The sequence below is a fragment of the Pyrus communis genome, chromosome 2 (genome assembly GCF_041283825.1).
Source record: "Pyrus communis isolate YQ-2024b chromosome 2, ASM4128382v1, whole genome shotgun sequence".
NCBI lineage: Eukaryota > Viridiplantae > Streptophyta > Magnoliopsida > Rosales > Rosaceae > Pyrus > Pyrus communis.
In genome coordinates, this window is record NC_142566.1 from 13,624,135 (window position 1) to 13,645,731 (window position 21,597).

Sequence of the window (21,597 nt, forward strand, 5' to 3'; positions counted from 1 at the left end):
TAGTTCAAAGAAATTATGGTCACTTACCATTCAATCTTAATCCAATAATAAAAAATTATTGAACCTTTGTTATTGTATTTTCTCATCCATTGTTAAATTAAGAGCAAACGGTGAATAATTACAATTTTTTGGAACCACATAGTCTAAGAAAAAGAGGCTCTACATTCAGTAGGGAGAGCATGCTCTTGGTTAGAACATATTACTGAGCTCGTCCCCATTTGAACGCTGCTGATTGTTGATGATTGTTTTTTCCTTTTCTGCACGTCTTTTCTTTGTTGATTAATTTTTTTAATACCCATCCAGTTATTGTCGCTAAGTCGGAGCATGAGCCAACGTGCGTACCTATCAAGAAACAAATATTAGTGCCCCAAGCCTTCGCAATCATCCAACTCTGAGACTGAGACCCATATAGTGCCTTCACACATGTCGTTACCTATTATCTACGTATTTGTCAATATTTCCAGCTCCTTTTTTCTCTATTAACGAATACAACACATTGATTTTTCTATGACAAATTTTATGTGTATCATTGAGGAATAGAAAGTAATATGCAGGACTCCATTAAATCCTAAAGTTTATCTTATCGAGACAAAAAAAAAAAAAAAAAAAAAAAAAAAAGCTCCTAAATTTTTCTATTTAATTTAGAAAACAACAATAGGTGGCAAATGTTGGTTAGAAGGAAAAATTAATAATAAAATTCAACGAAAGATAATGTTTTCCCCAGTCATAGATAATATCTGCATCTTTTGTTGGGGAATCCACATATCTCACCCTTACAAATAATGTATTTGCATCGTATAACCTTTATAATTGAAACAATTTAATTTCTTAATCTTCATTTGAAGATCATCCATACATAAAATTTAATTCAAAGCACAGATCATTGAGCCATTCAAGTATATCAAATAAATAAACAGTTCATCATAAATATGTTACTTTAATTATTCACACCGTTTATTTGTTCTTTTTAATTAATTAGTGCCTTTTTATGTTATTTGGCATATTATAGGACTTCGAAAGTGAAGCACTTGTATATAAACTAAATGATCTACAAATGCATCTATATGTACGTACGTATGTATATAGAGGATCAAGGCCCCAAGTTGAGGATCTACAGATGTAGTTAATTTTTATTTTTATTAAAAAAAAAAAAAAAAAGGGATAACAGGTGGTAAGCTACGGTCATCTCCACCCATTTTAGGTCCGAATAGACTATGGCGAATTTCACCCTATGACCACAGATGTAGTTAATTAAGTAATTACCTTTTTTATGAGATTAATTTCTAATAAAAAATTTAGTTTAGTTCAATAAATAATTGCGTATTTTGAAATAAGAAAACACAATTTTGTCCAGTTATTAATTTCAACTTGGGAAAGAAACAAAACTATCTTCTTATTATAGCATCGAAAGATCTTATTAATTAGGGTATAAAGCTAGAACAAGACAACTGTAATGACAGAAATATTTTCTTCCAATTTATTCGACGACATTAATCATGAACAAACTTGTCACACAACATGATTTAAAAAAAAAACAAAAAAATAGATATACATAAACATCTTTACATGTTGCAACTTAATTTTACACACACACATTAACAAAAGGATAATGGTAGAGAGACTATTTACTTGAACTGTGTTTTGTAGATCATATAATATGGCGGTTAATGGTTAAACTTCTTCTTTCAATCACTAAAGAAATAGAATTTAACCATCAAACACTACATTCTATGTCGATAAATATGGTTTAAAAACATAATATCTCTATTATTTTTCGTAATGAAATAGAACTCAGAGAAATTACTGTAAAGTAACAAATTAAATGCATACAAACATCAATCCATGCTAGTAAACCGGTTTTCACCCTGAATTCTTCGAACTCAGGTTGGGTGAAACATACTTGAGAACCTCCTCATCAGCTTCAAATTTTTCCATGTCTTCCTTCTTCAAGTTAATCCAAGCCTCCACACCGTCGCCACTTGTTGTGTCAAAGAAGCTCACTAAATTCTTAAATGTAAAACTCGCGGACCCGGCATAAACAGGCTTCCCCCACCCAAAATCAGCATTGTAAATTGGAAACCTACACAAGCTGGTGAAGCTAAACGACACCACATCTCCACGTTTCACCTGTGAGCTCCGCTCTTTCAAGAAACTCAAGAACGCCTCCCCCTCTTGCAGTTTCTTTATGTACTCTCTGTCAACTTGTTTAAGAGCCTCTCTGACGTGGCTCACTACGGAATATAGAGAAGGGTCAGATGATGATCCTTCTTTCGGTTCCATCTGTATGGGTGGGACGGAGATTGTTGTTCGGGTCACATTCCCGAATGTATACTCCGGAAGCGGTGGGTCCATTCTCGTGCGCAGGTTTACCGCATGAGACACGGTATACATTGCTGGGACATCGTCAGCGCTGTTGTTTTGTTGTTGCCTGGTGCAGGCCGCGATGTATCGTCTCCATATGAAAGCCGATAAGGCCTCCACACGTGTAGGCCGCCTCGCTTGTTCGTTTTCGACGTCCGTAGATTGGGCTCGGAGAGCGGAAACCGCGGGAGCGTCGAACACAAAGCGCTTAGTGGAAATGTTGTGCTTGATGATCCCGCTACTATGCTGGTAGGACCCGGACAAGTCCTGTTGGGGGAAGTACTTGTCGGAAACAAACTCGGGGGCGTGTACGTAGTCGGGATCCCCGCGAGTAGTGGCGGCGAGACTGTTGAGGAACATGAAATATGACAGGGCGTCTCCGACCTTGTGCGACATGCCCATACCGATGCTCATGCCTCCACATGCAAAGAACGTAACTTGTAGGCATATGGGGAGTTCGCTAGCAGCGTCGAGCGCACACGGTATGAACTTGTTGAAGTCGATAGGGTTAGGGTTTTGGATGATGTCGATGATGTTGGAGTTGGCTTTGGCTTCCACGTAGTAGGCACCCTCGTCGTTGCAATCGACGTACTGGGTGCCTCTGACTCGCCCGGCTAACGGGTAGAAATTGGTCAGGGTTTCCGATAAGGCGGTTTTGATTTTCGTGCAGCGTTCCGTGGGGACTTCGGGGGTGTGAGGATCCTTAGGGAAGAAGAGGACCATGGGCATGAATATTGGGGGTTGGATTTGGTCGAGAAAGGAGAGTTTATGGCGGCGGAGGTGGTCTGGGGTTGGAGATGAGGGTTTGATGGTCTCTGATGAGACAACCTCCACTTCCAATTTAGTCATGGTGGATTGGTGTTGCAAGCTAGCTAGCTAAGCAATGTGAAACTATTGGAGTGTTCGGTGACAAAATAGACGAGGGAGCTTACTTTTTATAGAGAGTTTAAGGGGTGGAAAACCATTTGAAAGTCAAACAGAACTCAATGGGATATTGCTAGCTTTTACAAACACTAGTAGAAAAACATGTTCGCACGACGGAGCAAATTTCGTAGGTGCAATTATGTCGCGCAAACAACTTTGCGCGATGCAACACCTACGTCGTGTGAAGTTTTTTTTTTTTTTTTTTTCCTTTTGCTTTTCTTTTGGGGTTCTTGCATCGCCTTTTTCTTGTGGTATGCACTTGTGTAAATGTTTTAAGGGTAAAGTACAAAAAACTACCTTAACTATTGGGGTCACGACAGTTTCATACCTCATTTTTAAAATTGACAATGTCATACCGCATCTTACGAATTTGTGACAATGTCATACCTCCGTCAAATTTTCTGTTAGTTTTTCTGTTAAATGCTGACATGGCAAGAGACGGGGACCACTTTCTATTAAAAAATTAATAAAATATTATTAAAAAATAAAAATAAAAATTTAATATTTTTTAAATATTAAAATAATAACTAAAAGTAAAATTTAAAAAAAAAGGGTAAAGTACAAAAAACTACCTCAACTATTGGGGTTACGACAGTTTTATACCTCATCTTTTAAAATTGACAATGTCATACCGCATCTTACGAATTTGTGACAATGTCATACCTTCGTCAATTTTTCTATTAGTTTTTCTGTTAAGTGCTAATATGGCTTGATTCGGGACCTACTTTCTATTAAAAAATTATTAAAAGCTAAAAAATAATTATTTAATATTTTTTTAAATATTAAAATAATAATAAAAAGCAGAAGAAAAAAAACCATCATTTCGTCCTTCCCCTCCCCCCTCCTCCCTCCTCTCTCCTCTCCCCATCTTCATCTTCTTCGCCCACCTGCAAATCCCAAAAAAAAAAAAAAAAAGAAAATCCAATTTGTCTTCCCCCCACACCCACACCCACACCCACACTCTTCTCCCTCCTGCAACCCAGAAAAAAAAAAGAAAAAAAACCCAGATCCCGTCGGCGGGAAGATGGGTGAGCAGAGAAGGTGGAGGATGGGTGCGGAAGAGGATGTGGAGAATGGATGAAAGTGGTGGATTTGGGGTTTGATGGGTTTTCAAATTTTTTTTTTTTCCTTCTTTTTTTCCTCTTCTTCTTCTTCTTCTTCCTCCTTCTCCTTCTCCTTCTTCCGTAGCGGGGTGTTGATGGGTTTTCAAATTTTTTTTTTAATTTTTTCTTCCTCTTCTTCTTCCTCCTCCTTTTCTTCCTCTTCTTCTTCTTCCTCCTTCTCCTTCTCCGTTCTTCTTCTTCCACGCCGATAGGGGTAATTTATTTTTTTATTTTTCCTTCCTCCTTTTTTTCCTCTTCTTCTTCTTCTTCTTCCTCCTCCTCCTCCTCCTTCTCCTTCTTGTTCTTCCGTAGGGGGGTTGTTGGGTTTTCAAAATTTTTTTATTTTTTTTATTTTTTTGGGTTTGCAGGTGGGGGGAAGAAAATGAAGATGGGGAGAAGAGAGAGGAGGGGGGAGGGGGAGGGGAGGGACGAACTGATGGTTTTTTTTTTTCCTCTGCTTTTTATTATTATTTTAATATTTAAAAAATATTAAATAATTGTTTTTTAGTTTTTAATAATTTTTTAATAGAAAGTATGCCCCGAATCAAACCACGTGAGCACTTAAAAAAAAAACTAACAGAAAAATTGATGGAGGTATGACATTGTCACAAATTCATAAGATGCGGTATGACATTGTCAATTTTAAAAGATGAGGTATGAAACTGTCATGACCCCAATAATTGAGGTAGTTTTTTGTACTTTACCCTTTTTTTTTAATTTTACTTTTATTTATTATTTTAATATTTAAAAAATATTAAATATTTTTTTTAGTTTTTAATAATATTTTATTAATTTTTTAATAGAAAGTGGTCTCCGTCTCTTGCCACGTCAGCATTTAACAGAAAAACTAATAGAAAATTTGACGGAGGTATGACATTGTCACAAATTCGTAAGATGCGGTATGCCATTGTCAATTTTAAAAGTTGAGGTATGAAACTGTCGTGACCCCAATAGTTGAGGTAGTTTTTTGTACTTTACCCCAGATAATTCTAGCTTCATTTAAGTCGGGAAGGCTGATATGCAAAGCCTAGGTTGGTGTAGTGTGTGCATGATCATGCACTAGAAAATTCTAGTGAGGCCATATGTCGGCAAACATGCCTATAAATATGTATGCATGTGTATTGGTAATCAACCAACCAAGTAAGCTTGTAAGAGAATGAGTAGTCTAGAGTTTGAGTGGTCTAGAGTTTGTCTCTAGAAAGTAAGTGAGTGTCATTGCTTCTAAGAGTGTCCTTTGAGAGTGTTGTAGTATTTTGTTTGTGTAATACAAGTAATTAGTTTACTCGTATTGTCTCTCCAACACTTGTGCTAGAGTTGAGTACTCTAAGTTTTTCCCCAACACAGCCTCCATAAAATATATTAACTAACATTACTGTCTCTTTGTTTTCTCTGTGGCACAACAATTTATTCCTTCATTAATGTTGTGCTGGGCAGAAGAATGTTTAAGATTATTAAGAAGCTTCAGCACTAACAGAATTCTAAAAAACTTGCATGATTATCGTTTCCCTAGCATATATAAATCTTCTTCTTCAACCAGAAAATGTTAGTAGCTACTTACCTAGCAAACGATGATAAAAAAATCTATCGAACAAGGAAATTTGAACATACTCTAGACTCAAGATGAACCCTTGTGCCCACGACTGATGTCACCAAATGAGTCTCATTATCACTGAAAAAAACCATGGAAAGACCGAAATCTGTTATTTTTACGTCCAAGTTTCCATTATGCTGCGCTGTTCTCCTCTCTAATGCAATTCTCCTACTGGATTGCCTTTTTAAGCGAGCTGAAATACTAATCCAATTTATCTGTGATTAATGTGTTGTAAATAACTCGAGATGATTTAGTTCAACAATGAACGATTGAAGAAAGAAGTTGCAGATTGACTAATTACCTTCCACAAAATTCGTCCAATAAAACTGTGAGTTGAGAGAACCCACACATAGTGAGAAGAAAGGCAAAATCTTGTACAAAAGTGTATCTGCACCATAAAAACCATGCGTTGCATGCATTAGAACATATTCGCATGTGTGGTGAACGTTATAACATATACAGAATGACGACGCACTCGTAAATTCTTGCAATTGTACTTCTAGTTACTCATATTTAAGGACTAATAAGCTTCTGTTTGTTGATCTGCAAAGTTGGAACGAAATAATGAAAGAGCTGGACTGCCCTCCCCTTGTTATGTGATAATTGAAAAACTAGTTACCTAATTTCCACAAAAGTCTAAAGCGCTGAAAGCAAAAAAATTATTGTTCCTCCATGAGGTTAGTAAGTCTTTGATTTTGCAAATCAAATGGGACAAAGACGAGAACAGAACTAATCATGAATTACTATTTCGGGAAAGAAACCTACACTTGACTATCAGAAATATGAGAAATCTTGGGCCAGTCGGGCAAGTTGCGTCTTCTAATTTAGAACGCAACAATAAAAATTGCCCCAGCTTCGCCATTGCCGGTAAATACTTCAGATTCCCACAATGGTGCATAGATAGATCGTTAACACATGAAGGGTTCCATCATCACTCTGGTAAAAGCCCTTTGAATCATCAAGTCACAATCATTGTGATTCTTCACTTGATTGAACTAAGCAAGGAATGTGTTTGGTTAACACTTAATACTGCAGAAAATGAGAGTGAGTGAAGAATTTTGAACAAAATATACGTGGATAATTGATTGGAGATAAAAATAAGGGCCCTAAAAATTCCCTATGATATTTTGGAATGTGAGAAATCTTTGGCCATTCTGGGCCGATGTCCTTGGCGCATCTTTCTGCCAGACAGGGACACGAATCAATCTCTAGGTCATGTAATTTGGTCAGGCGTTGCATAGCTTCGATCGTATGAGATACTTCAGATTCTTACATTTACGAATTTTCAACTGTGTAAGAGATGTAAGGTTACCCAACCACTCTGGAAGAGCCTCCACACCATCAAAACAATAGATGGACAAACATGTTAAAGAAGTAGAGTGTTGAATTTGCTGAGGTAGAGACTTGAGCTTAGGTCACCTGTAAGTTTCGATGGGATCTGAAAATCAGGTAAAGATTCGAGCTCCCCCCAGAACTCACCGATTGTCATCACTTTCAAACGAGTCAGACAGTGTAGCCCCTTTGGCAAGTGTTGTAATTTCCCACATTCAGATAAATATAAAGAAGAAATAGATTGCAAGCTGGACAAATTGTGATCCGCCAGAGATATCAAATTGTGCCATGAACCGACCCATAATTTGATAAGAGATGTGCAGTATGCGAGCCCACTTGGTATACTTGTTACTCGATCACATTTCTCAATATACAAGTAAAGGAGGGATGTGAGGTTGTCTAAACTGGCAATAGCCTCTAGATTAGGGCAATTTTTGATATGCAGATATTCAAGAGAGACGGGGATTTGTAGCCCATGATCGGACAAAGTCCTCAGATTCGGACAGCCCTGGATACGCAGTGTGCGAAGACTAGTAGAGGAATGAAGTCCACTCAGTATACTTGTGAATCCATTGCATTCTTGAATTCTTAAGTCATGGAGGGGCATGCAACCGTTTAAAGACAAGTCCTCCTCGAGAGTAGTGCTAGCAATAATCAAATTGTGGAGAGAGGGCAGACTATGAATTGAAGTGCATTTTAGCTTTGGGTAACCAACTATGCTCAACTCCTAAAGAGATTGGGATGGTGAAATTTGGAAGGATTCTAGATTAGGGCAACCACTAACTCTCAACGTCTCAAGTGAGGTGCAATATTCTAACCCACAAGACATGCTTGCCAATTTGTCACAATCCTTAATTCTCAGTTCACGGAGATTATGGTTCTTTTCCCCCATCCCTACCGGCAGACAAGTGAGCTCCTTAATACTATATATATCGAGAGAAGTGAGAGTGGTTACACGACTGCATATATTTTCTATTGGCATGGCGTTACCAACTTCCCATATAGCCATTTCCCTAAGAGATGGAAAATGAGTGGGAGCACTTTTCAAATTCCTACATTTCCAGAGCTTCAACTCTTCAAGGCAGGGAAACACTACTGGGGCTGCTTTCTCACCTGTTGACATCACTTTCTCAACAACCGCTTCCTTCGATTCACTTAAAGCTGGGGAATTCTCAAATCTTAAGCTTTTCAATGCTGGAAACAAAGTCACCTTCATGGCTACCGCGTCATTATTAACATGTTTATAACCATAAAACTCAACTCCAACACATTTAAGTTTCGTCATACGATCAAATACAATAGTTCTATGATTAGGCAAGTGTCTGAGTGGTGGGACTTCTTCACATTCTCGGCAACCGTTTAACTTAATCTCTGTTAAATTGATGGGCAACGAATCACTCATCATCCATGATGCAAATTTAGAACCCATGAAGTTCTGAATCATCGGTTGGAAGCTTTCTAGTAAATCATGGTCATGAAAATTGTCACTTATTCCCCAGAAAATATTCCATCTAAGCTCCAACCTTTGTATGTTTGCTCTTCCCACTAAATTTGATTTCTTTGCTTCGTCCTTGTCTCTCACATATTCCAATGATCCAATAATTAGTTTCCCTTCTAAATGATTTAACCTGCCTAGCTCATCAATTCTATGACGCCTTGCTCTATCCAAAATAAAGGAAGTTAGCGTTCACAGATGAGTCAATAGAGTCATCCCAAATGGAACTTCCTTATCCTCATCGAAATAAACATGTCTCAAATTGATCAAATTTTCCATTTCTGTAGGAAAAGTTCTAAGACTGTAAGTGCTTGACATTCTTAACGTCTGAAGATTATAGAGCTTGCCAATAGATTTGGAAAGTTCTTTTATATTTGTCCCAGAAATGTTGAGATACCTCAAGCATTTCAACTTTCCAATTGAACTGGGCAACTCCACAATTTTAGCCTCTGATAAATTCAACATGAGTAAATCTCTAAGCTTTTGGAACATAATACTAGGGACCTTACCATAAAAAAACAATGAGAGCAATCTCATGAGACTTCTTTCTGGAATTCTTTCTAGTGTCATCGAAGAAATATGTGCAACATGCTGAATAATAAGTGTATCATCCACCTGATCCATGTCCCGCGTCAAGCTTCCAAATTTGAATGCGTTTTCTGCAAGATCATGCACAAGATCGTGCACCTTGCATTTGGTAATAATGCCGTAGTCATCTTCTCTAGTATCTTGAAACAAGGAGTTTTGCAATAGAAAGTTAAAATATTCATGGCTATCCTCCGTACTTATGCTGGGAGAAGAATGGAGAAAACCTTACCAGGTTATCTGTGACAACCCGTTCCAAATTTTATGTTTTTGTTTTATTTTAAAAGCGTGAATTTACGAAATTGCCCTAGAGGCAAGGAATTTGACTTCCGTTGACCATCGATTTGAGAAATGTGGGACTTATTCTTGTAGCATATCCTCGTAGTACTCGTTGGTATGAACGTATAGGCGAAAGCCGTTTGCGAGTCCGGATTATAACGGTATAGTTACGGACGTTCGAAATTGGTTATTCAAGGTTTAGTGTTAATTAAATTAAATCCCCACTTTGTGGGGTGATGCCAAATCAGAAATGAGGAAAGAAAGAAAAAAGAAAAAAAGAAAAAAAAAAGGGAAGTGGCTTTCTTGTCCACCCACACCCACCACAAGTTTCCATTTTCCAAGGCCGATTCCGGCCAACTCCGGTGGAGTTTTTCGACGCCATCACCACCATCTTGAAGCTCTCATTCCCCTTTACAAAACCCACCCAACAACTACCTTGATTAACCATGGTATGTGGTGGTTTGAGGCCACAAAAGTCGACGAAAATCAACAGTACTCCGACCACTCTTTTTTATTTTCCGGCAAATCGGCAAAGTGATGGCCAATGCCACCACCTGGTCTTTGTAGCCCATCATCCCAGGAGAAAAACCCAACCAACCTTGACCCCGTTGGACCACTGTAGAAGACGAATCGACATCGGGAAGGTTTAGGCACCTGCCGGCTTTGTGGGCAAAATTGACCATCTTCCGTCCACTTTTGGACTTCGTGGCAGGCGACGATAGATCATGATGTCTTGATGTGCGTGCAAGATAATCATAGCGTGGACTCCAGGTGAGTGGGCCTTTTTCTTTCATATGCATATAATTGATAGTTCCACAAGCACTTCTATAGTGATCTATGCTTGTTACCTACAATTAATCATTTCGAACTACGAATAGCTTGATCCTTGTTTAGGGTATGTAGGCAATCTAACAAGACGTTAGATGCAGCCATATAATAAATGAGATTAAATAATTGAGACAATAGCCTTGTTTAGTGAATTGAGCAATGTGAAGGACATTGGTGGGAAGTGTGAGATTTAGCTTAATATTAGACACATATTAGACACATATTTTCTTCAAATATAACAAGTGTGTGTATATCACTGCAGTTTGCAACTTAACACCGAATTAATTGAGTTGGGGCGCCATCTGCCACCATTGAGCCTTAATTTGCTCTGTCCATGCTCCCAGCCCCTCCCTGTAATTCAATATTTATATTATTAAAATAGAAAACAAAATACAAAATAGAAAGGGGAAATTTAATATATCAATGCATACCTTTGCCACCAACGGTACACCAGTACATATTTCAGTGTTCGCCCTTCTAGTAGTTAAAATGGACCAACAATCCTCTACTGATAAAAATCCCATACCACATCGCAGTAGTGTCTCCATGATTTATACAGTTTTGGCACTATGGGTAGTAACAATGACAATGCTTATGGGAGCAAAATTAAGCTTTGACAAACAACTCATCAAGCTGCTCCATAAAGTCTCATCCTTGTGGATGCAAATTTCTTCCTCCTTGATCTTGGACAAAATTGCACCTACAAAACAAATAACACATTTGGTCAAAGCCAAGAGCCTCACGTGCCCACGATGAATGGGGGGGGGGGGGCTTTGGCCGAATAACCTCTGATGCCAAAGATAGAATTTTGAGAGAAAAATGTTTTGGGAATTTTTTAGTGTTTAGCAAGAGTCAAGACCTAGATTTTTAGAGGAAATGAAATTGAATATATAGTGCCTGGCCGACCCCCTTTGGGAGAGAAGGTGACCAGCCTCTTGGGAGTTTTTTGGGTGTAATTGATAGTTTAATTGACAATTAATAGATTAATTAGGTAATAAATCTATTACTTGACCAATTAACATAATTTTAAATGGAATGTTTTGGGGGTTACCTTGTGGAGAATATATGATGAGGATGGATGAAATAGGTTTGAAAATAAATACCTATTTGGGCATTTTTGACTTGATTGAAGAATGATTATCCACTGCTTGCACGTAGGAATTCCAGTGTGCTTTGAGGGTAATTTTGTCATTTTCACTCAAAAATTCATGTGTCGCCTCTTGATTATTTTTGGCTCCACAAATGCCCCCACACCTGTTGGGCTGCTTAAAGAAAAGGGCAACAGATGTAGAGATTTTCTTGCTTTAGGAAACTTAAGACTGCTTCCTTATTTTAATGTTGATTCCCTCTTTACTAGCAAATTAGATCATTCTAGTAAAGGGAAATAAATTTCTCTCAAAGCCTATTTAAGTCCACCTTAAGTGGGCTATTAAATCAACTTTGGAGAGCGATTTATTCTACCTTACAAGAGAGAGAGTGCTTAGAAGATATTTTTCCCCCTCATCTAGCAATCTTTTATATCTTGCATGTGCAAAGGATCATTTTTCATTGCTTTCTTCGTCTTCTCCGTGCCACACCGAGGTAAGAAAAATTAATTTTCCTTGTCTTCTTCTTGGATAGTACTGTTGCGGGGCAGTCGTAGGGGTGGTGCGGCACGTCGACTGCCAGGGGCCAGGGGTCGACTCGGCATGGGGTGATGAGGTGTTGTGGCAGGGACCACTGCTTGGACTGCTCAGCTTGGCTAGAGCCAAGGGTAGCTTAGCGACTGGGGCTACGGATTGAGGTGTTGGGGCACAGCGCTAGGCGAGCCGCATGGCTTATGTCCTTTGGGATCTTGGACTTGATGGGGGCCAGGTCGGTGATTAAGAGAGATGAGGAGGTCGAGGGCCTCATGGGCTGTTGGAATGTTGGGCATGCAGGCCTTCTGCCTGTTGGTCTGGGAGAAAATTGGAGGAAAAAACCAGTATGGGTTGAGTTAGTACCGCGAATAACGTTGGCTGCTTAGTTCTTTTCTCCTAGAGAAATGTGGGTTGCTCCCAAGAAAAAAGGAAAAGAGGATCAAGGCAGATACTTTGACTCGTCTGATCGCTGTCATGGAGCCTACTATGAATAAAGGTGGAAAGAAGAGATATTCCCTGTCTGCTCAAGAGATGCTGGTTAAGAAAAAACTGAAGACTTCCTCCACTGCTCTTGAGGGTCCACCTGCTGTCGAGAAGCTTGTGATTAACATGACTTCTTCTAATGGGAAGAAAAATGAAGCTGCTAGATCTGAGCCTGTGGCGCCTGCTATGTCGAGAATGCTAATTTGATTGCTGATAGTATTGCTCAATGTAGAGGTCTTGTCATGCCCTTAGTGCTAAAGTCTGTGCCAAGACGTCCGTTAGGAGCTAATTCTGGTTCTCCTTAAGAAAAGCTTACTATTATGAAGAGCGATAATGTGGACTTTACTGTTAAAGTAGTGCTAAGGCCCACTCCCTCTGCTGCTGCGACTGATTCGCCTGTTGGGAAAGAGGAGACTACTCGCGTGGGTAGCTATGAGAAATCCATTAAGCTTGCTTCTGGGGAGGCTGCTGAGATTTATGTGCTCTTGAAACCATATCTGCTTGAAGACATGGACGCTTGTGCCAAGTTTGTTGATGGCATTAGAAAGGTTTGTTTGCCTAAGTTCCTTTGTGAAGCATATGACCCAGTATAGAAGGACTGCTCTGCTTGTTATGATGCATATATAGCAAGGCTACCAAGGAGGTGGTGAAGACTGTGGCAGCTGAAGCTTATTTCTTGGTTGAGGAGATCAAGAGGTTGGATCTTGAGCTCGTTGCTTTGAAGAGGTCGAATATTTCTGCCCTTACTTCTCTGCAGCTTGAGACTGCTTGCCAAGAGATCGTTGACTTTAAAACTAGGCTTGACGCGATCCAAGTTAAGTATGAAAGTGCAGAGAAAGAGATTGGATGTTACATACCTCAGATTCAAGATCTTGAGTTTGCAGTTTCTGATCTTCGTTTTGCTGCTTATGCAAAAGATAAAGAGTTGATTGTTGCTTATAATCAAGTGATCCACTTCAAAAAAATCGTCGATAGGCTTGAACCCCAAGTGTTGGAACTTCAAGGTGTATTAAAGATCAACGAAAGTCTGAAGAAGGAAGTGGATGAGGTACAACGCGTCCGTGTTGGTCTGCTCGAGGAGAATGAGCAGCTGAAGGGTGAGAAGGATGGGCTCGAGGTTTTAAGACCTTCTCTATTTCTACCAAAAACTTGCTTGATTTTACTTTTAAGGCTTCCATTGGTGAAGCAGTTGAAGAAATTGGTACCCAAGCTAGGGCAGCCGGGGGTGAAGTGCTGGATGATGCCACTGCTAAGAGCGTCACGGTTGCTGAATGTGTGGCGATCGAGTAGTCGTGAGATGTCCAAGCTATTAAAGTGCAGTCTTTTAGGTAGCCTTTAAGATTTTCTTTGTTTTTCCTTGTAGCTCTTGTTTTTCTTGAACTCTTTCGACCTTTGCTAGTTATTTATAAACATGTTTCCTTTGCTTTTCTTCATCTTCACTTCTTTTGTTCATGCCTTAACCTTTAGACTTTATAGACCAGTGGCAGATGTGCTACTTTTCTATAAGCAGACAGGCCCGTATAGCCTATGCAGTCGTAGGTGTTGGTGTAGAACTTTGCAAAGTTGTTAGCCATAGGGTTGGCAGCCGGATGCCTTACTTACAGAAGCAGACAAGTCTGCATAACCACTAGGCTGTTAACCTTGGCTTTCTCCAATTTCGTAGGTTGCGTAGCAAGTATCACAACACTTTAGGACTTGGTGTAAGTTGTTCCGCACTTGGCAGAGGTAAAGCTTATCGACTGCGTAGCATGTCGGTAGTGGATAAAGCTTCGTATATACACACTAGCTTGTTTAACCATTCACAAGAATGTGCAGTTGTATAAGTCTTGCGTGACTTTACTGCTCGAAGGGCAAGCCGTAGGCAATCTGCTGGAAACCGTAGGCTACCTTAGTGTACACGGTAGCAGCTTTAGGGTTCCAGGGCAGCCGTCCATCGGATGTACTGTGTAATATGCCCTCTCCATCCCTAAGGCCCGATTCCCCATAGATTAGGCCAAAAGACCTAAAATCGTTCAGTTAGCTAAGCCTTGAAAAAGACCATTGTGGCTACTTCTAGGAATCTTGGGGCAAGCTATCATGCATCTAGTTATACTAGGGCAGCCAGACTCATCCACGTCTGGATATTCGCTTGAAAGGTTGTTCATGTTAACTATCAAAGTGTGACCCCAACCGTGAATGTACGCTCATCTGTGGGCCTAGTCGAGAGTGCACACTCCTCCGCGCGCTAAGACATGAGTATACACTATCTCAGGGGCCCAATCGAGAGTGTACACTACCTGAATGCTCGTTTCATGGCTGGTCGAGTGGCTGCTTGTTGGGACGCTGCTGGAGAGGTTCTTTGTCTGCCCTTGTCCTACTTCGGGACACCTCGTCTGGGGCACATTGTATCTCGATACGCTGTAAAAGCTGGTTCACCAAGGTCGTTTGCTGTGTGAGGTTGCTCGTTAACTCTATGACTTGTCGAGACAAGTGTTGTTCTCCATTTGGGTTGGAATAGCTTGGAAGGAATGCGTCTCCTTAAGCAGTGGAAGTGTGGTAGACTCCAAGTGTGAGATTTGAGTTAGGAAATGTCAAATCCGTAGAAAAATGTGGTGAACATGCTCCCAGTTCGATCATTGGTTCAAAAATTTGGAGCTGGGACGGTTGAACTAATCTTGAATCAATTTGGGCTACTTGGAAGGCCACGGGAGCAGACTGGGCTGCAAGAGCAGGCTGGGCCATGATAGCAAGCTGAACGGCGGAAGCAGGCTGGGCCACGAAAGTGGGCTGCTTGGCGTGGGGCGCGCGTGGGTGCAAGGCTAGGGCTCGACTTGGCAACACATTGGGCTTGCAATGACTTGGCTTGGGTCATGGTTTTGGTGTCGTGGGCCTTGGATGGCATGGCTTGGGCTTGCTTAGATGGCACAGCTCAGGTCGTGGTGGTGGTGCCATGGACCTCACCACGAGTGGTGGCCGTGGTGGCCACCGCGGTGGTTGCCATGGTGGAGCCCCGTAGCGGCGTTGCCGCTCCACCTATGATCACATTTAGCCTCGTGGATCGCCGCGGTTCCATTTCTTGAATATTGGAATTTTCACTTGTAGAATTTTCTAAATTTCTAGCCATTGTATTTCTCTTTTATGTTTTATCAAAGAATCTTTGCAAATAAAAAATTCTAATAATAAGAACATATGAAAAATATACAAATGGACAAGAAAAAAATAGAGAAAAACCTTTTATGTGAGAGTCTTCTACGAGTGTGTGTATTTCAACTCTCAATGAAAGCATCAATTTCTCCTTGATTTTGGACAAAATTGCATCTACAAAATTTTGAATGGAATGTTGTGGGGGCTACCTTGTGGAGAAGATATGATGAGGATGGATGAAATAAGTTTGAAAATAAATACCTATTTGGGCAATTTTGACTTGATTGAAGAATGATTGTCCACTGCTCGCGCGTAGGACTTCTGGTGTGCCTTGAGGGTAATTTTGTTATTTTCATCCAAAAATCCACGTGTTGCCTCTTGATTATTTTTAGCTCCACAATCCTCAATCCAAACATCATCGAGTATCAGAATATATCTCTTCCCCATCAATTTTTTTTTCTGAGATTATGAAGCAATGCTTCCTGACTTTTAAATCCAGTCTTGTCCGAGTTAAGCGATTCGAGCATCCTATCTAGAATCGAATTAACGTCAAAAGAGTTAGATACAAACACCCACATTTTTCCATCAACATGTCTACCAATAGCATCTTCATTGAATATTAATTTTGCCAAAGTTGTCTTTCCTAGTCCTCCCATTCCCACAATCGCCATAACTGAAAGGTTCTTTTCCTCATTCTTGGACTCGATCAAGGTTGCAATGACGTCAGACACAATCTTCTCCCTTCTGATGATCTTTTCATCTTGACCAAAGATTGAGACGGTTTCTCTGTTCCCCAAACCTAGAGGGGTTCTATTCTCCTTGCAACTAAGCCCATGAGCTCCGCCAGTGATGCATTGATGTTCTTAATTTTGTGTGCCATCTTTTGACGAAATAAAATGGGATTGTAGAGTGAATAGAAGTTGAGTACATTTCTCGTCATATGGTTTTGCAGTTCTGCTTTACGCCAGAGAACTTCATAGTTGATGTCCTCCAAGACATGATTAGCATCATGAGCTACGTTTTTGAGGTTCTTCACCCAGTCCTCCACTGCCTTGCCCTTATATTGTGGTTGGTAGGCAACATAGCTTAAGTACTCTTGAATCGCCAGTAATGATTGACGAAGCTTGGTTAGTTCTTTTTTGAATCCTCGGAAAAGTTTGATTTCTTGAGCAGCAAGTGAAACGACCGAATTTAGTGTTCTCTCCAACGGAAAAGTATAGAAAACTTCTAACACCTTTGCAGCATCCATAATCACACGATAGATAGGGATGAGAGGAGAGCAGGAAATAGGGAAATAGCTAAGGACACAAGAAGGATGAAGGCGTAGGGTGTACGAAGCTGAATGAAAAGGCTTGATAATATATGTATAGTTCGTGAAACAGTGAATAATAAGATAGGGAGAAAGATGCATTACCATTACTTATGCTTTCTGCAAAGGGCGATGCTTTGCTTCCCCCTACAAATGTATAGTTAATGCAACTTTACGTAAGCATAAATCATAAAGCAGCTTCCCAGTCACAATGCTCACCGCTTCGTCAAAGAACAATACTTCACCCAAGAATAAAGCAAAGCAGTTTCATTAAAACAATCATAGTGTTATAATTGAAACTGTTTGATTTTTTAATTGGCGTTTGAAGATCAATTATTGAATTTATGATGTATTTATCATAAAAATCCTTTACAAGGTTTTAGGTAAGTATATATGAAAGGGACGGAAGGGAAAAGGAGCAGCTGGAAAGCAACCTCCAATCATTCCTTAAATCACTCCTACAAGGACTACCAACTATTTACAATAACAAATCAACACAATCCCTTAATTCTAGGCTAAACCAAGCTAGAAACAATATCTTGAATAAAACCCTAGCCTTTAGCCGAGAGTTCTACATTGAACAAAAGATATGACTTGATTGATTTGTTGCAGTTGGATCTCTAAGCCTTAGCTGCTCCCTGCTCCTTATCAGTCAATCTTCCAACATCAATTCTAATGAAAAAAAAAATCAATTAAATTAGAGATAAGTTATGAACCGTTCATTTATTTTATACGGGCAGCAAGCATTCCCCTTTGCAGAAATGAAGCAGCAGTGGAGTTTTGCACCACACCCATATAGGAGTAATCTATGCAATTTGATTGATTTTTTTTTTTATTCATGTAGAATCTTCAAATAATGATTAAAAAATGAATGGTTCTAATTATAATATCATCAAAGTGAAAATTTATATTTTTTTGGTTTGCCGAACGATAAGATAATTTATATAAATTTACTGAGACGGGATATCAAATACGTGACCTCTGGTGCAAGAGCGAATACTCTTAACCTACTAAGCTATAAGTCACATACCAGTGTGAAAATATGATAAATGACAAGTATTCACGTGAATAAATATACTTGAGGCATGGATGCCAGTGTGTCCTAAATATCAAACAAATTAAAACCAATTACATAAATATATTAAACAAATTGAATTATTAATGAATCACACAAATCTAACCTGAATACCAAAGGGAGACTCACAATAATAGAACCATCACAAAGGTGCAGGGAGACCTTCAGCTCGTTGTACTTTAGCTCAACGGCTTTTAGATCATTCGAGGCCTCATCACCCTTCTGCTAAAAACTTGAGATTCAGATGAATAATAACCGCATATACGATTCTTACAAAGTGGAAAATACTTGTTTATGGCACATTCTAATAGCATCATCATCGAGTCATAATCACCTCGTTTGGCGCATCATATATATCACCAGATGTGATTAATAATATATAACCGGTTGAAATAGTCTATTCGAATGAAATAATTAGTACAATCCAAGATATCAAACGAGGTGTCTAGAGGTTATTGATATTGTTAGGGTAAAATTGGCAATCCCTGACATAATGCCTGAGTCTGTAATAGCTTAGACTTGTTATACATTTTCAATTGTAATAGTTTAAGTCTAGGAAGGGTTCTCACACTTTCAATGCAAAGATGTTACCTACGTGATAAATATTCAGGTACGTTTGCATGCATACATCCAACTACATTCATCTATATCTCATGTTATTGTTTTTGAGATAGGACTCTTAACCATTGTGTGGTTTATCTCTTTAAAATATCTTATTCCTTTATATTCGAGATTAAAAAGCATGCAAAATAGTCTAATTGCATTAGGACTAATCTGGTGGTATTGAGACTTTTCAAACCGTGTTATCAAAACGTGTTTGGGTGTTGGTAGAGTTATTGATCAATATGGAGTCGTGCTTTTTAGTAGATATATGGGAAGTCAGGGACGTTCTCAGGGGTTTTGAGCCATATATGCATAAAAACTTATTTTATTGAAAGGGGTTTTTTAAGAAGCTTTAGCCAGATATGCATGAAAACTTATTTTATTGAAAGGGTTTTTTAAGAAGCTTCAGTTTTGTTATGGTGTGTGGAGAAAAACATTTTGAATGTTGTTGCTAGCTTACGGTTCCAACAGCATGGGTTTTTAAAATAAGATATTATTTTTCATGCTGTTTTATTTGAGGTTTTAACTAGAATATCAATTATGGAAATGAGCTTTGTGATTTTCGTAATTGATTGTTTTCCAAACAAACACTTCATCATATAAACATTCTGCATGATCGAGTTAGCATCGTGCAAAGTTCGAGGGAAAGGTGATTGACGGTTGTGTTAGTACCGTGCCACTTCAACTCGAGGACTGAAGAAAGATCGAGTAGCAAAGCGCGAAGACAAAGCTGCCAACTGGTATGAGTGTCTAGTTGATGAGTTTTGTAAGTCTTTATGTATTCTTTCTTTCTTAGTGCTTCCTGGCTTGGTAGCCCGAGGATTTTCCCAGTGGTGGGTTTTGCCTCGTTAAATCCTACATCATGTGTGTGCTTTTTATATTCATGTTGAATATTTGTGTAGGATTAATTTTGCATAACTGATTAATTGAAACCATAATTTGCTTTAGCGTTAAGTTGTCATTTATAGATTAAGTTAGTACCCATCCTAGGACTTTCAATTGGCACCAGAGCAGGTCACTAAAAATATCTAGTGAGATTCGTGGGTAGTCTAGGATGAATCGTGCTATGGGTTCAGTTTCTCATCCACCACATTTTGATGGTGACAACTATGCTGCATGGAAAGCAAAGATGAAATCATTTCTTTGGGCGCTTGACGACAGAGTATGGCTTGCGGTTGAAGAAGGTTGGGAACCTCCAACTGTTAAAGAAACCAAAGACGAAGGACAGTCTTCGGTAACCATGTCGTTGCTTAAGCCTAGAAAGGAATGGAGCGAAGAAGAACGCAGCTCTAGCACGTTCAATCAAAGGGCACTGAATGCGTTGTTCACTGCCGTTTCGCCTGAGCAATTTAACTACATTAGTAAATGCATAACGGCGAAAGAAGCTTGGGATATTCTTGAAGTTACTCATGAAGGTAACTCTACTGTCAAAGAATCCAAGCTTCAAAATCTCATCACTAAATTTGAAAATATCAAAATGCTAGATGATGAGAGTTTTTCTGACTTCTATGCTAAGCTTAGTGTAATTGTCAATGGTTGTCACAATCTTGGTGATAGCATTCCAGAGCATAGGGTTGTTAAGAAAATTCTAAGATCTCTTCCTTCAAGGTTTCATGCAAAAAGGACAGCTATAGAAGAATCGAAAGATTTGAACACTTACAAGTTGGAACAATTGATTGGATCATTACAAACATATGAGTCCGACTTTACAGAAGGCAAGAAAGGGAAAAATGTTGCCTTTAAAGTCAATAATGAAAAAATGAATGAGGATCCATTTGAAACCTTGACTCAAGATGAATTTGCTCTTCTTACCAAACAAGCTAGGAAATTTTTGAAACTTAGAAGTTCTAGGGGACGTGAAAATCGAAACAATTTTGATTCAAACTCCAAAGTCCCTCGTTCTAGAGATGGTTCTCATGGAAATACATCTAAGTCTGTCAAACTTGGTGAAAAGAAAAGTTGGAATGACAAAGATAAGTGTTTCGAGTGTCAAGGGTATGGACATCATGCTCATGAATGTGCCAATACTCTTAAAAGGCTGAAAGATGAAAAGAACAAGGCTTTAACTTCCACGTGGAGCGACAGTGATTTAGAGAAAGACACGGCATCTGAAGATGAGGAAGTGGTTGCATTTTTTGGAACTTTTGATGGATATGAGACGGATGATTCGGAAGTTGAAGAGCCTAATTCCGTAGAAGTCTTGCAAAAGTACACTGCACTGTATGATATCACCATGAAAGTGAAGAAGGAAAATGAAGAACTGAAAAATAAACTCGTGCAGCTTGAAAATGAGAAGAATGAAGCAGAAATCGAGCATCAATCTCAAATGGAACATGCAGAAAAGCTACGAGAGTCAATGTTGGAGAAGTTACATATGCTAGCATCAGACAACAAAGGTCTTGAAAATGAATTAAGTAACATAAAGAAGAAAGTTGAAGAGTTTAGCATTGGCTCAAGCAAAATTGACAAAATGTTGAGCTATGGAAAGATTTCAGGTGATAAAAGCGGTCTAGGTTTTGATATAACTGGAAGTTCGTCCACTTCTGTTACCAAGTTTGTTAAAGCGTTACAAGAACCTAGCATGAAAGTGAGTAGTGATGAACCTTTCAGAAATTCGTGTATCACTACAAAAGAGTCAAATTTCGTAAGAAATTTTGTTGGACCAAAGAAGTTCATTAGGTCAAAAAATTTTATTCCTATTTGTCACTTCTGTGAAAAAATAGGACATATTAGACCTAGGTGTTACAAGCTTCAAAAGGAAAATAAGACTAAAACTTCTTGGATTTCTGAAAAATCAAATCTCAAAGGGAGATTTGTGGCTCACCCAAAGGGAATGAATAGAATTTCAAAAATAATGCCTAACTTCCTTACTCCAAACTTAAAGCAA

At 39.1% G+C, this 21,597-nt stretch overlaps 1 protein-coding gene and 1 pseudogene across 1 annotated transcript; both read right to left on the reverse strand.

Moving 5' to 3' along the window:
* Positions 1-1,624: 1,624 nt before the first annotated feature.
* Positions 1,625-3,278, reverse strand: LOC137747922 (stemmadenine O-acetyltransferase-like). The gene has a single exon (XM_068488046.2). It carries the CDS (start codon positions 3,208-3,210, stop codon positions 1,861-1,863), a length of 1,350 nt encoding a protein of 449 aa, XP_068344147.2. The 5' UTR covers positions 3,211-3,278; the 3' UTR covers positions 1,625-1,860.
* A 3,724-nt stretch (positions 3,279-7,002) lies between these two features.
* Positions 7,003-17,039, reverse strand: LOC137747920 (putative disease resistance protein RGA3; annotated as a pseudogene).
* Positions 17,040-21,597: the final 4,558 nt, after the last annotated feature.

Coding starts and splice junctions, on each gene's coding strand:
- LOC137747922 (XM_068488046.2), bottom strand. CDS start 3,210: ATGACTAAATTGGAAGTGGAGGTTGTCTCATCAGAGACCATCAAACCC.